Source organism: Pipistrellus kuhlii, unplaced genomic scaffold, assembly GCF_014108245.1.
Source record: "Pipistrellus kuhlii isolate mPipKuh1 unplaced genomic scaffold, mPipKuh1.p scaffold_m20_p_21, whole genome shotgun sequence".
Taxonomy (NCBI): domain Eukaryota; kingdom Metazoa; phylum Chordata; class Mammalia; order Chiroptera; family Vespertilionidae; genus Pipistrellus; species Pipistrellus kuhlii.
Genome location: NW_023425520.1, coordinates 8,422,471 through 8,437,423, shown reverse-complemented (window position 1 = coordinate 8,437,423; position 14,953 = coordinate 8,422,471). Strand labels below are relative to the sequence as shown.

Sequence of the window (14,953 nt, the reverse complement as noted above, 5' to 3'; positions counted from 1 at the left end):
GAGTGTTACCTCATCGCCCTTCTTCAGTCGTCAATCTTCTTTATATAGTCCCGACAGTTGCCAAGGCTTGGTTTGAGGGACAGACGATAATGGACATATCAGGACGTCTCTTCATTGGGGGAAAGCCCGATTATGGGCGGGGCTTAGTGCCGAAAGCTTAGCTGCCTCAGGAGGGGGTTCCTCAGGGCCGCAGACTTCTCTCGGGAAAACGCCCCTCTTTCCTCGCTATTGGCCACGACAGGCGTAGATCAACAGGATTAAGCATTTCGATAGGCAAAAGCAACCATCCTTCACTACTTCCCTAATTTCAATTCGCTCCGCTCCTCAGAGGCGGCAACCTTCTGGCCTTTTTCCGGAATGGTCAAATCGCCCGTCACTCCTGGCCTGTGGGCGGAGCCATGGTAACTGGGGGCGGTGAATTGGCTGGCTGGGCTCTGGGGGCGGGGCAGCGGCTCCTGTCAGCGGGTGAAATGGCAGCGGCGAGCCGGCCGGGGCAGCGGTCCCGGGGGGCGACTGAGGGAGCCGGGCCAGGGCTGCTGGGCTGGCAGCTGCGGGGCTAACGGGACGGCACGGCTCGGCACGGCGATGGCGGCGCGCTCGGCGCAGGTAGGGAGGCGGCGTGGCCCGGGCCTCCCGGGCCCCTTCATAGGCAAGTGGCTTCTCGCTGCGGCCCGCCGGGGCCCGGCATGACCGGGAGTCGGGCTGCCTCGCCCCGGAACCCGCGCTGGGAACCCTCTGCACTCCCAGCACGCACCCTGGTGGTCAGTCTCCTGCCGGACCTCCACCCACTCCCGTTCCCGACGCTACCCGACTTCTCGGGGCCCTTTCTCGGACCCTTTCGGGCGCCTCCCACCCCACCCACCCCTCCCAGGGAGCGCCCCTCCGGCCCGTGACCCCCGCCCACCCTCCTCACTGACCTTCAGGACCCCTCCTAGGACCTTCCAGGACCTCCCCAGCCCCGATCCCACAAACGCGCCCAGGACACCACCCACCCCTCTGTCCCCTTAGGATGCTCCATCTGCAGACCCCTTACCACCCTGTCCCTCCTCTCACTTCCCATCTAATCTCTGGGCCTAGACCTACCCCCATCCTCGGGGATACCAGCCTCAGAGTCCTCCCTGCCCTTCCCTTCTGACCCCGCAGGACCCTTGCCTAGCCTCTGTAAATTAGGGTTCCTGTCCGCAGGCCTCACCTCAGCCTGCTGGCCCATCCCCTCCTCTCAGCACTCCTGGGGGGCCTCTGGGCACACTCCAGTAGTCCCACACATACCCCTGATCTTGACTCATCTTTTCCCTGTTTCCTGGAAGTCCACCCTCACCTGGTGCTCAGCACTACTCTCCAATTGTTCTGAGAGCCCAGCATAGCACACACATACTGCCAACAGTTCTTACTGAGAATACCCATGAAACCCCTCCCACCCACCCACCCACCACCCCACCCCCACCCCCGCCGCAAAAAAAAAACAAAAAAAAACATTCAGGAGCCCTTGACATGCACATACTCACAATCAGATACTTGGATGCCCAACGTACACAGAGAAACTCAGACCTCCAACACAGACCAGGCAATGGTACCACACACACACACACACACACACACACACACGGCTCTTCCACACCCCTTCCTGGATCTTACCTTCTCAGGTCCTCCTGACGTCCCTAGTGCTCCCATCTCTGGCAGAGACTCAGATGTGTGAGCTGACTGCCCTGCTCCAGGCAGCCAGTCTGTCCATCCGCACCAACCTACCTGAGCCAGCACCCCCACTGGAACCTGGAGGTGATGGGTGACCCAGAATCTCCCAACACCTGCTGCAGGCTTCTTCCCCTTTATCTCTCTCTCCCCACTTTGCCCTTCTCCCAAGGGAAGGACACTCTCTCTCCTCCACCCGTCCCCCTAAAAGAACCGCTGCTTCGCCCCTGATTTATGCCAGTTCACACTGCTCCTGGCCCTGGCCCTGAAGCCTGACCAGACTGGTAGGACCAGCATGCTGACCCCATCACTCCCACCTACTGGTCTCAGATGGCAGGGCCAGTGCTGCTGCCCAGGGGCAGCCCAGTCCCTGTGAGTTCTTTCACCCACAACCAGTATGCCATGCCAGAGAAACCGCTTCCTCCTCTCCTGGCATGTGGGACCCCGTGTGTCTGGGTTTGGCCGTCAGAAGCAGGCAGCTCTTTGTTAAGGAATATTTTCAGAAGGGGAAACGGGCCGTTTTTTCCCCTCAGCTAGGCTGCGATGGAGCTAGAAGCCCCTGTGCCGGTGTCTTTCTGGGTTGTGTTGTCTCTTCCTGTGTGTTCTGCCACCCCACCACCCTCGCCCTTGGGTCCAACCTGTGGGTTCCCCCGAGCTTCTGCGGTTAACTGCTGGTGGTTTGAAAAAACTGCAGGTGGCTTGGCCCTGGCACAAGAATGAGGTGAGACGGAGAAGAGAGGCGATTACAGAACTGGCAAGCTGGCATGGCCAGACTGCAGGGAGTAAGGAGGAGCCCCGGGCCTCGCCCCGTGCAGATTTCCAGATCAGTCCAGCCCTAGCTTTGCCCATCCAGGCTCCTTCAAGCCACATAAGCATTCCTCGGCAATCCCACCTGAACAGGACCAGGCTTCTCTGTGGATGTTCACCGGTGTATTCTGGATGGCCTAGAGAAAAAGCACATCTTGGCCTAGGACCTCAACTTCTCCATCTGGAAAATGGGGGGTAAATTCTTAGAACAGTAGTTTGTACTGCAGGGAGCCAGGGAGGTTAGGATGTGGCTTTCACTGTCCCTGGGCACGGGGTGGAAGGAGTCAGTGGAGTTCAGGAGGGCAGCCACGCTTTCACGGACGCTAGCAGAAGCACTAGCCACCCTGGTCCCCTGGCTGTAATTAGTTGATGCCTCACTGTATAATGAATATCTCTGTGGCCATGCTGCCCTCAGGAAGCCAGCTTGAATCAGGGCTGAGGAATAGTCCATTGTGTTGGGGGACAGAGAGCAGTAGGAGGCCTGCTTGCTGGCAATGTCCACACATACACACACACACACATACACACACACACACACACACACCACATGGACCCCTGATGCTGGGTAGGAAGAGGTTTGCTCTGCTCACTTGCTGAAGGGAGAAAGTGAATGAGAAGATGCTGAAGGTCATGAGGTACACAAGAAATGAACCCCTCAGGCTCCCAGGGTGGGTCCTTGTGTGGAGGCAGTGGGGGCGGAAGACTCCCTAGGAGAGACTGTGAACTCCTTAGGAAAACACAAGAAGGCTCCCTAGGAGGGCTTGTGGACAGTATCAACGCACTTTTAGCCTAGACTGGAATACAGGGCTGTGTTTTTGTGTATGTGCTTTGATGGTTACAGGGGCCGAGGGGGAACATGATCTCAACTTCCTTGTGCAGAATATAGATACGGATCATTCTGGGGGAACCCCCATCCTGGAAACTGAGTCAGATATTGGGGTCTGAAGGAATGTCAAAGGTGGTCCCTGCTCTGCATCTAAAGACCCTCTCTACATCTCAAGACAAGAGGTAGAACCATGCTGAAACCAGTTTGGCTCAGTGGATAGAGCATCGGCCTGTGGACTGAGAGGTCCCAGGTTCGATTCTGGTTAAGGCCATGTATTATATCTTGGTTGCAGACACATCCCCAGTAGGGGGTGTGCAGGAGGCAGCTGATTGATGTTTCTCATTGATGTTTCTAGCTCTAGCTCTATCCCTCTCCCTTCTTCTCTGTAAAAAAAAATCAATAAAATATATTGCACCACTAGTGCACACTGATCAGGCCCATGCCATTTCCTAGGCCCTGTGCCAAGTGCCATTTACATAGTATCTCATTTAATCCTCCAGACAACCTGGGATTCTGGCACTATGCCCTTAACATCCTGCTGTCTCCTGTGTAGAAACTTGAGACAGAATTGTGTACAGTGTGCTGTTGGGGGAGAGCAGAAAAGGGCCCTGAGCATTTCTGGGGTGTTAGAGAAGGTGGAGCAGGTATGATGTATGGAGCATTGTAGGCAGCCAGAGTGCTTGAACAGAGGCCCAGGAAGCAGGAGCAAGCAGGATGCATTCAGGGAAGCGTGCCTCGTTTGGTGGGCCTCATCCTAAAAGCCTTCATGTTTCAAAGGTGATCCATGAGACACACACGATGGAAACTCCGTGGTCAGAGCAATCCATAGTTGGAAGAATCGGAAAGGCAGCAAAACCCACCTGCCTGGGGGAGTCCACGGTACACCTGCTTTAGAAGCCAAACGGAGACCGTGGAAGGAAGGAGGTTTAGCTAGGAGGACTAACCCCCCAGAGCCAGGGAGAGATTGACCCCTGGGAAGATTTCCAAGGCCCTGTTGGCATGACTCACTACACTTTTCCTCCAGTTTACGGTGAACCACATATGTCTGTGAGATTGTTCCATCTGTGTCTGTCTCGCATTCCAGCCCATGAGTCCCACAACTGAGTTCCAGGCGATTCTAGGGCATATAGCAGATACTCAGTAAGTGCCTGGTTGGTTTAGAGCTGTCAGTCTTCTCTACTCACTTGCTTTTGAATTCCAGCTATTGTCCATGTTACCTTGGGGGGCGGGGGGTGGGGGTAGGGGTGGCTTCTGGCCCATCAATTGCCTACTCCCTGCCAAGGAAAAGGACCTGAGACACCAGGACATTTCCCCAGAGTTAGAGCCATGGGGGTCTGCTGGACAAATGGAGTCAGCCGGCATCTTTCAAGGGTTCAGATTCAGAAATGATTCTGTGTCCTCATAATCATAAGAGGTGGAAGAGCCAGGGGGAGAGGAGAAGGGAGCCAAAATTAAAGGACACTTGAGGCCTTTATTCCTGCCTCTGAAAATACCAAGCTCTGAACGATGGTGCATACACACTCAGTAGCTTTCCCTGTTTTTTTGTTTTGTTTTTTAAATATATTTTATTGATTTTTTTACAGAAAGGAAGAGAGAGGGATAGAGAGTTAGAAACATCAATGATGAAAGAGAATCATCGATCAGCTGCCTCTTGCACACCCCCTACTGGGGATGTGCCCGAAACCAAGGTACATGCCCTTGACCGGAATCGAACCCAGGACCCTTCAGTCCACAGGCTGACGCTCTATCCACTGAGCTAAACCGGTTTCGGCAGCTTTCCCTGTTAAAAAGTAATGATTGTGGCCCTGGCTGGTTTGGTTCAGTGGATAGAGGATCGACCTGCTGACTGAAGGGTCCCAGGTTCAATTCCAGTCAAGGGCTTTTAATCTCCACCCCAAGTAGGGGGAGTGCAAGAGGCAGCCGATCTATGATTCTCTCTCATCACTGCTCATGTGCTCGCTCTCTCTCTCTCCCCCTGAAATCAATAAAAATAAATAAATAAATGTTGAATCTTCTTTTTTTTTTTTTTTTTTTTTTTTTTTTTTAAGGTCCTGGGTTCAATTCAAGTCAAGGACATGTATTTTGGTTGCAGGTTCCTTCCTGGCCAGGGCCCTGGTTGGGGCATATGCAGGAGGCAACCAGTTGATGTGTTTCTTTCACATTGATGTTTCTCTCTGTTTTTCCCTTCTTTCTTCCACTCTCCCTAAAAATCAATGGAAAAATATCCTTGAGTGAGGATTAACAAAATTAGTAATCGTATATAATAAAACGGCAGCCACCATAAGCATAATCACCAAAATGACCAGAGACCAGAACCACCATGGCCCCTCACTAAGCTGGCCCCACCCCCAAGCAAGTGGTTAGGGGCAATCAGGCAGGCAGACCAGCCGTTAGGGGTGATGAGGCAGGCAGGCAAGTGGTTAGGGGTGATCAGGTAGGCAGGTCAGCAGTTAGGGGCAATCAGGTAGGTAGAGGGCCCTCAAAGGGTTGGCCCCTCTCCCCAGCAAAGAAAGAGGGAAGCCTACTAGTAGTGGCAACTCTGTGGCAGTTGTGCGGCCGACCAGCAATCGCCTCACAAAGGGAGGCCCAGGCCAGCCAAGCCATCACACCCCACTCCTGTCACCTGCAGAGGGAGGCCATCGGTGGCAGGGGAGTGGGGAACAGCACTGCACAGATGGCAAGCAAGTGGCAGTGGCAGGGGTGGGGCCAGCTGCCTGCAACCAGGGGAAGGAAAGCTCTGATAGGCCCTGATCATAGGCCAGGCCTAAGGACCCTACCCGAGGGGTCCCAGATTGTGAGAGGGTGCAGGCCAGACTGAGGGACCACCCACCCAGAGTGCACGAATTTTCGTGTACCATCCTCTAGTAATATTAATAATTATTGCAGTTCACTGAGTGCCCACTACACTCAACATGTATATTATTTCTAAAGTAAAAGAACTCAGAGAGATTGGCAGCACAAAAGATCAATGTAGGACAAAGGCTCAGGAGTCAGAAATCCAAGTTTGAATTTTTCTTCCCCTACAGCCTAGTTAAGTGATCCTTTGAGTGACCTTCTGCCCAAGATGGCACATCTCATGTGTTGGACCTGTCCTTTACTTTTCTGTCTACACTGGTATATGGTCACTTTTTTATCTTTAAAATAGACTTAATTTTTTAGAACAGTTTAAGATTTACAGAAAAAGTCAGACAATAGTCCAGAGAGTTCCTAAAGACTCCACACCCAGTTTCCCGTATTAGCAACATCCCTGGTTAGTCTGGTACCTTTGTTATAATTAATGGGCCATTATTGATTCATTATCATTAACTATAGCCCACACTTTATTCAGCTCTCCTTAGTTTTTTCCCTAATATCCTTTTTCTTTTCCAGGATTCCATCCTGGATCCCACAACATTTCATCATCATATCTTAGGCTTCTCCTGGCTGGAACAGTTTCTCAGACTTCCCTTGTTTTTTATGACCTTGACAATTTTGAGGAGGACTAGTCAGGAATTTTCTAAAATGTTCCCTAATCAGGATTTGCCACCAAATTTTCTCATAGTTAAATTGGGTGATGGGGGGAGGGGGGGAACACGAGGTCAACTGCCCTTCTCATCTCATCTTATCAAGGGTACATATTCTTAACATGACTTATTACTGTTGATGTTGACCTTGATCCCCTGCCTGAGCAGCACAGATATTTTTATCTTCATTTATTCAGCAGACCTTTATTGAGCACCTAACTAAATGTCAGTTGCTGCATTATGAGCTTGGAGTAGAAAATTAAGAAAACAGACCCTTATACTCAGAATGTTCATGACCCAGTAGTGCAGGCAGGCCTATATAGAAGTAATTGCCATAAAATATGTCTTGGGCTGGGGTTTAGGGAGTAGGTATTTTCAGGGAGAGAAAATAGAGAAATGAGCCAGGACACTAGAGGCGAGGTGTTGGCAGGAAATATTTCATAGGGGGGGAAAAACCTCAAACCAAGTCTTGGAGAATGCCTTTCCAGTCAAAGGGAACACCATGTGCAAAGACAGGCAGGAAGAAGTAGGTGCTCCTTGTGGCTAAGTGTGGAGGGACTGCGAGATGGGAGGAGGTGAGGTTAGCAGGCTGTGTGCACCATGCAGAAATGTTGGGATTCCAAGTCATAGAGGGAGTACCTAACGGGTTTAGACCAAGCACCAGGAGGGTGGTACCAGGCCTTGCCTGAGCCAATGGATGGCAGCATCAGGGACCCAGGTAGGCCCACCTGCAGCAGAAGGAGGGGCTAGCTTTAGTCAGGAGAGAGTTGGCTTGGAGCAGCATCTTCACACTGCATGTCAGGAGGATTTTCCTAAAATGCAAGCCCACTCAGGCCCTGTGGGGTTCTGGCCCCTGCCTAGTCCCTTCTTGAGTTGCGCCCACCCCTCCCCAACTGCTTCTGCACCAGGTCCCTCTGCCAGCCCACCCCATCCCTTACCTGGGGTATAATTCACATATCATAAAATTCACCCTTTTAAAATTAACAATTCAGTGGATTTTAGTATATTCACAAAGTTGTACAACCTCCACCACTAATTCTAGAACACTTCATTACCCCCCAAAAATCCCATAAACAGTTGCTCTCCCACACCATTCCTCCCACCCCCAGGCTCTAGTTCCTGGCAACCACTAGTTAACTTTCTATCTCTAAGGGTTTACCTATTTTGGACATTTCATATAAATGGAATCCTATCACTTGTGGTCTTTTGTGTCTGACTTCTTTCACTCTGCATCATGTCTTCGGTGTTCATATGTACCCAAACTTCCTTTTTTTAATTATTCCATTATATGGATGGACCACACTTTACATATCCATTCATCTGCCAATGGACACGTGGGTTATTTTCACTTATTGGCTATTGTGAATAATGCTGCTTGAACAGTCATGGACAAGTTTACATGTGGATGTGTGTCTTCCATTCTCTTGGGTAGACACCTAAGAGTAGAATTGCTGGGTCATGTGGTAATTCTTGTTAAACTTTTTGAGGAACTGCCAGACTGTTTTCCACTCTACCTTGTCTTTTTTTTTCTACCTTATCTTTTATTCCAAGCATTTGTCTCCATATGTAGTAGGAAGTTTGAGTGACCCTGTGTGCTCTGGGTGGGAAGGGGCTGTGTCTCTTTGCCCACCGGCCTTCAGTCCTCAGCATAGTACCTAGCACCTGGTAGACATTCAGTAAATATTGGTGGGTGAGCAGGTTGGTTCAATTCCTTAAATATTTATCAACTCCTAGGTTGTACCAGGTCCAGCAGGGGATATTGCAGTAGCAGGGACTCAGACAATGGCGATTCCTGCCCTGGCCAGCGGTCTGATGGAGATGTTCAGGAGTCATTTGGCAATCTGGCAGGTGCTCAGGAGAAAAGAAAACCTGAGAATGGAGGTGTCACAATCACATATATTCAGCCATTTAAGCCGAAAGAGTGAGATCACCAACAGATTGAAGGGACAAGGGCCCAGCAGAGCCTATGGAGGAAGAGGCACCATGTGGGAAGCTAAAACCCCCTGGGCAAAGAAGCAGGAGACCCAGGAGCCCAGCCTCTTGGAAACTAGATGGGAGAGAACTTCAAGGAGGAAGAGGCATGACCGACAGTGTCCAAAATTCCCTAAGAGGGAGAGGGAAAAGGAGGTGGGAGATGTCCAACATCTGGACTATTCTATCCCTATGCTCCCTGCCCAGCTCACCAGCAGAATCTTCTTCCCACTCCTCTTGCTTGGCTCAGCTTCCTAAGCCATAGACCACCCCATGGGAGCAAGGTGAATGATGGTGCCAGCAGGAGCAGGGTTAGGTGGCTCATTGCCCACTCTGCAGGAGCCAGGATCCCCCTTCAGGTGGCTGAGTTAGAGTAGGGGCAAATGGCATTGAAGTTGGAACCCCAGACCTAGAGGGAGCCTGTGTGTGGATTTTAGAGGTATGGCCTCTTGGACCTCTCTGCATCTCTGAGCCCATTCAGCAAGGGAGAAATGGCTGCATTCCCTGTGGAGTTGTATTCTCGTCACCTCGTTCCACTCTATGCCTAGAAGAGCGCCTGGCCCTCAGTAAGTGCCAGGAAAGGAATGGTTGAGCCAGTAAGAGTCATGGCACTCTGGGGCTAGAGGGGGCGTTGCTCACAAAGCTAGGACGGCAGCAAGCCAGTGTCCATCCCAAGCTACTCAGTTCCAAGGGTGCAAGGTCTTGTCAGTGCAGAAAACATGCATGCCTGTGTGTGTGCAAGAGTGTGCATGGGTATGAGATAGTGTGTGCATGTGAAAGTGAATGAGTATGAGTGTGTGTTTACCTGTATATCAAGTGTGAGTTATGTATAAGTATGAGATTGTGTGTGAGTGTGTATATCTGCCTGTATGACTGTGTGAATGTTCATTCATCAGGAGATGGCTTCCAGGGCAAAGCAGTGTTTACAGTCTTGGGATGAGTCAAAAGAAAGCTCTTGAGGGATCATTAGTTTCTACCTTCAGGCTGCAAATTTCAGCCCAAATTGAGTCAACTTTATTTTCTGAATGAAATACACATTACTATATGATAAATTGCTGAACACCCTCTCCTAGTGGATGGTTCCTGGTATAGTTTTTATTTTTAACAGAAACTCAGACCTGAATCATTTTATCAGGCTCTTTAGGGGAGAGGGTGGGCCCAGCAAGGAAGAGGCATGACTGAGAGAGTGTCCCAGGTCATGATCCTCGCTTCACGTGATCTCTTTCTCTGAGGCCTCCACTGCTCCCCAAATCCAGGTGTGTTTTTGAGGCTCCTTCCTAACTCCCAACTCTGAAGCTGGGAAACTCATGCAGCCTTCCCAGCTCCTCCCTGCCCAGAGAGATCTTTCTAGGTCAGCACTTCTTGTCCACAGACTTTGACTCTGCAGGAGGCCCTGGTGCAGCCCCCATGGTTCCTCTGTCAGGAATGATTAACCCCTGGCTAGGTGGTGCATGTGGCTTGATCTTTGGAGCAGGTGGTCCCTGGCCAGCCGGTTCTGCCAGGACCTAGAGTTCATACCACTCGCCAAAAGCCAGAGCCCTTAGTACCCAACAGACTAGGGGAGCTCTCAGAAACCAGAGACAGAACCAGTGGCCCTGGGGAGGGAGGGTTCTGACCCCCCCATATCGAGGTGAAAGAAGAATAGTACCCCCATGACAGGGCAGCATGAGGGAAGGCAGCCAGAATCAAGTGCATGGCCAGGATCAAGTCCAGCCAACCCCTGAGCCCTTGGGTGTTGGCTGGGGGCTAAGCTTAGGCTGCAGGGAGGTGCCAGTGCCCTGAGGTGGCCAGGCAGATGCAAGGGGTCTGCTTTCTTCCTGTTACTATCCCATGCTGCCTAGGGGACCAGTTCCCACCTCTCCAGAGACCAGACAAGGGCTCCTATACAGGCTGAGCTGTCAGAGCCGGGTCAGGTGGGGTCCAAGAGCACATAGAGGACTCCTGGTACAGAGCATGCAGGAGAATGGGTGGGCATGAAGGGACTGCCCACAGTGGCAGTAGGGAGCAGGATTTTCTTCCTGCCACCATGATCCTGGGGATCACTATCTTCTTAGACCCTTTGAGCTAACCTGGGCTCACCAGAAGCAGAATGAGTGAGTAGAAGGAACACCACCCCCAGCTCCTAGCAGCCTTCCCTTTCCTAGCCATTTCTGATGACTAGAACCTCCTACAGATGTGATGCCAACCCCACAGATATCCCACAACAGGCACATCAAAAACACGGAGCCCTGGTTCCCAGCTAGCCCTCAACCTTGGCCCCAGGATGGATAATAATTGCAGATGTTTATGGAATGATCACTAAGTATCAGGCACTGTTCTCACACACCACATGCAGTAGCATACTCAGTTCTCACAGTCACCCTCTGAGGTCTATGAGGCTCAGAGAAGCCTACACAGTTGGTTAAGAGAAGCCATGCTTTAGGTACAGGTCTATCTGAGTCTGGAGCTGGAGCTTCGGGTATGGTGCTGAGCTGCCTCTTATGATACTGGCAGAAGGTGAGAGGTCAGTGTTTTTGAGCACCCCAGGAGGGGAATCCCCAGGAAAAATAGGAGAGATGACCTGCATGGCACATGGCAAGCCAAGATCAGGATACCCATCAGAACTTACGGCTCTCACTCTGTATCCACCAGGGCACAGACTCCCAACACTTTGATGCATCCCTGGCTTCCCAGCCCAAGTGTAGTCAATTGGCAATTCTGGCAATTGGCAGCACCAGACAATTAGCAGGAGAGAATAATTGCTTCTGGCTGTGCTAGCAGCCCACTCTGGTTCATGAGACAGGGAAGTTCAGAGGCTGAAGTAGGCCTCCCAGGGCAGACCACAGCAGGAGACAAGGACCAAGGCTGTCAGAAAGGGCCACCAAAGTAGGGGCTCCTGCACCTCAAGGTCCCAGCAGGGGTCTTGAGTGACGGAAGTGTTGGCCTCAGGCTCTGCTGAAGACTCCAGGGTGTGGAGATGAGCCTTGGCCTTCATGCCCATGGACAACAGGACACCTTGGGTTCTGCTGTGGTCCTGTTGTATCTGTCCAGGCATCTGAAGTACACAGGCAAGGGTCCTGGTAGTCAGAATCTGGAATAGAAGGTGCTGGCATGGCCATCAGCTGAGTTGGGGTGCATGGGGATGAGGGGTTCACCAAGTGTACAGAGCAGAAGTGGGAGCCCAGAGTGAGAAAATGTGCACAGGTGAACAGCAGGCTCAGCTGGCCCAGAACTGGCAGAATGAGGTGGGGACCCAACCCAGTGCTGACCATATGTGTCTCTGGTCCCCAGACAGAGCTGTGACGTGGCCCTGCTTGCAGTTGATGAGCCTGCCCACCATGGCAAGCCCCACTCTGAGCCCTGACTCCTCATCCCAGGAGGCCCTGTCAGCCCCCACGTGCTCCCCCACCTCTGACTCTGAGAACCTCAGCCCCAATGAGCTGGAGCTGCTGGCCAAGCTGGAGGAGCAGAACCGGTGAGTTGGGGCTTTGGGTAGGAGGAGGGTGTGCAAGGGTACAGCTTGGGCCCCAAACAGAAGCTCCTGCTGCTCCCTCACATTCATGTCTGAGCCTGGCCCTGGGCAAAGTAATAGCTCCCACCAGAGGCAGTGTCATCTTCCTAACCCTGAGTGAACCTAGTTCCCCATTCAGATGAGGAGACCAAGGTTTCTAGAGGCAGAGTGAATCTGAGAACCTGTCTACTTTTCTCAAGCCATTGTTAGACAGAAGAGTAAAGCCTCTGACTCTGGAGTCAGGCCTTTCCACGTTTTTTTCTGGCCCTCCCCTTGTTTTAAAATGTTGGTTTATTCCCTACTAATTGGAAAGAATATATGCACCCCTATGTTCATTGCATGGTTATTTACAATAGCAAGATATGGAAGCAACTCAAGTTCCCATCAATAGATGAGTGGATAAAAAAGCTGTGATACAGCCGGTTTGGCTCAGTGGATAGACCATCGGCCTGCGGACTGAAGGGTCCCGGGTTCAATTCCGGTCAAGGGCACATAGCCAGGTTGTGGGCTCGATCCCCAATAGGGCGCGTGCAGGAGGCAGTTGGTCAATGATTCTCTCTCATTGATGTTTCTATCTCTCTCTCCCTCTCTGTTCCTCTCTGAAATCAATGAAAATACATATATATGTACAAGCTGTGATACATATATACAATGGACTATTACTCAGCCATAAAAAAAATGAAACCTTACCATTTTTTATAGCATGGATGGACCTAGAGGTTATTATGCTAAGTGAAATTAAAGTCAATCAGAAAAAGACAAATACTGTATGATTTCACTTTATATATGGAATCTGAAGAATAATGTAAACAAACAAAACAGAAACAGACTCATAGATACAGAGAACAGACTGATGGTTGCCACAGGGAGGGGAATGGGGACTGAGTGAAAAAGGTAAAGTGTTTGAGAAGCACAGATTGATCATTACAAAATAGTCATGGGGATGTAAAGTTTAGCTTAAGGATTTGGGTCAATACTATTGTAATAACTATGTATGGTACCAGGTAGGTACTAGGAATATTGGCGGGAACACTTACTTTAAAAAAAAAAAACAAAATAAAACCCTGCCAAAACTGGTTTGGCTCAGTGGATGGAGTGTCGGCCTGCGGACTGAAAGGTCCCAGGTTCGATGATTCCGGTCGAGGGCATGTACCTTGGTTGCGGGCACATCCCCAGTAGTGGGTGTGCAGGAGGCAGCTGATCGATGTTTCTCTCTCATTGAAGTTTCTATCCCTCTCTCTTCCTCTCTGTAAAAAATCAATAAAATATATATTAAAAATAACTATTGGGGGGGGGGGGGGATAAGGACACACATGTAACACCTTAATCCAGTGTTTCCCAAACTTTTGACATATGTATACCCCTTCTATAATTTTCATAATGCTGAGTACCCCTCATACTCATGAGAATGTAGAATTAGGTGCAGCTAAGCACTGTGCAGTGCATATCCCCACCAAACTCTGGTGCAACGCATACCCCCAACAAACTCTTCCCTACCCCTGGGGGTATGCGTACCACACTTTGGGAAACACTGCAAGAAAACAATAAACAAATAAAGTCATTTTTATTTTTTTAATATATTTTACTGATTTTTCACAGAGAGGAAAGGAGAGGGATAGAGAGCTAGAAACATCTACCAGCTGCCCCCTCCTGCACACCCCCTACCGGGGATGTGCCCACAACCAATGTACATGCCCTTGACAGGAATCGAACCTGGGACCTTTCAGTCCACAGATCAATGCTCTATCTATCCACTTAGCCAAACCGGTTTCAGCCTAAACTCATTTTTAAATATGTTTTTATTGATTTTTAGAGAGAGAGGAAGGGAGAGGAATAGAGAGATAGAAACATCAATGAGAGAGGAACATCTTCGATTGGCTGTCTCCTACATGGCCCTTACCGGGGACTAAGCCGGCACCTGGGTATGTGCTCTGACCAGGAATCTAACCAGTAACCTCTCGGTTCTTAGGTCACTTTTCAACTGCTGAGCCACACCAGCCATACACTTTCTAAAGTATATGATTGTCTCACCACTATGCTGTACACCTGAAATTAATGTAAAATAACGCTGAATGTAAGCTGTAATTGAAAAAATAAAGAAAGTTTAAAAAGGGAATCCTATTGATGCTTAGCAAACAAGTACTCCTTGAAGCCCTTTAAATCTGCTTTCCTCCTTTAGCATGTAAGTACTTTCAATTTTCCATAGAGTTGTAGAAGAAGAATTAGATTCATGAATATGAGTATTTATTAAATGAAAGATGATTAAAAATAGTAGCACTTTCTCGGTGTGTGCTTAGTGAACTTTTCTAGCTGGAACAGAGGCAACAATTGAACTACTTTTAAATAATGGTTTTTGAGCTTTTGAAGTGAGCCTGTTATATTACTTCTTATTTTAAGATTTTTTTTATTGATTTTTAGAGAGAGAAACATCAATATGATAGTAAAACATCAATCAGCTGCCTTTTGCACGTCCCCTCCCTGGGATCAAGCCCACAACCTGCCTTGATCGAGAACCAAGCCAGCAACCTTTCGGTTCACAGGACAAACACCCAACCAACTGAGCCACATTGGCCAGGGCTGACCTCTCCTTTTTCATAAACAATGTCTTCTTTGTTGTTGCTGTTAATCCTTACCAGAGGATATTTCTTCCATTGATTTTTAGAGAGT

At 50.0% G+C, this 14,953-nt stretch overlaps 1 protein-coding gene across 12 annotated transcripts in view; it reads left to right on the top strand.

Annotated features, from left to right (window-relative positions):
• The first annotated feature begins 426 nt into the window (after window positions 1-426).
• The window catches only part of EVI5L (ecotropic viral integration site 5 like), a 32,913-nt gene continuing 18,386 nt past the window's right edge, over window positions 427-14,953 (top strand). For 3 of the 12 annotated variants that reach the window (XM_045585942.1, XM_045585941.1, XM_045585940.1), the window contains exons 1-2: window positions 428-649; window positions 12,067-12,250. In XM_045585942.1, coding sequence (XP_045441898.1) covers window positions 586-649; window positions 12,067-12,250 — 248 coding nt within the window. In that variant the 5' untranslated portion in view covers window positions 428-585. Of the gene's footprint in view, window positions 650-12,066; window positions 12,251-14,398; window positions 14,469-14,953 lie in introns of those variants that run through there. The other 9 variants (XM_045585943.1, XM_045585947.1, XM_036450017.2 and 6 more) reach the window with 7 other exon arrangements.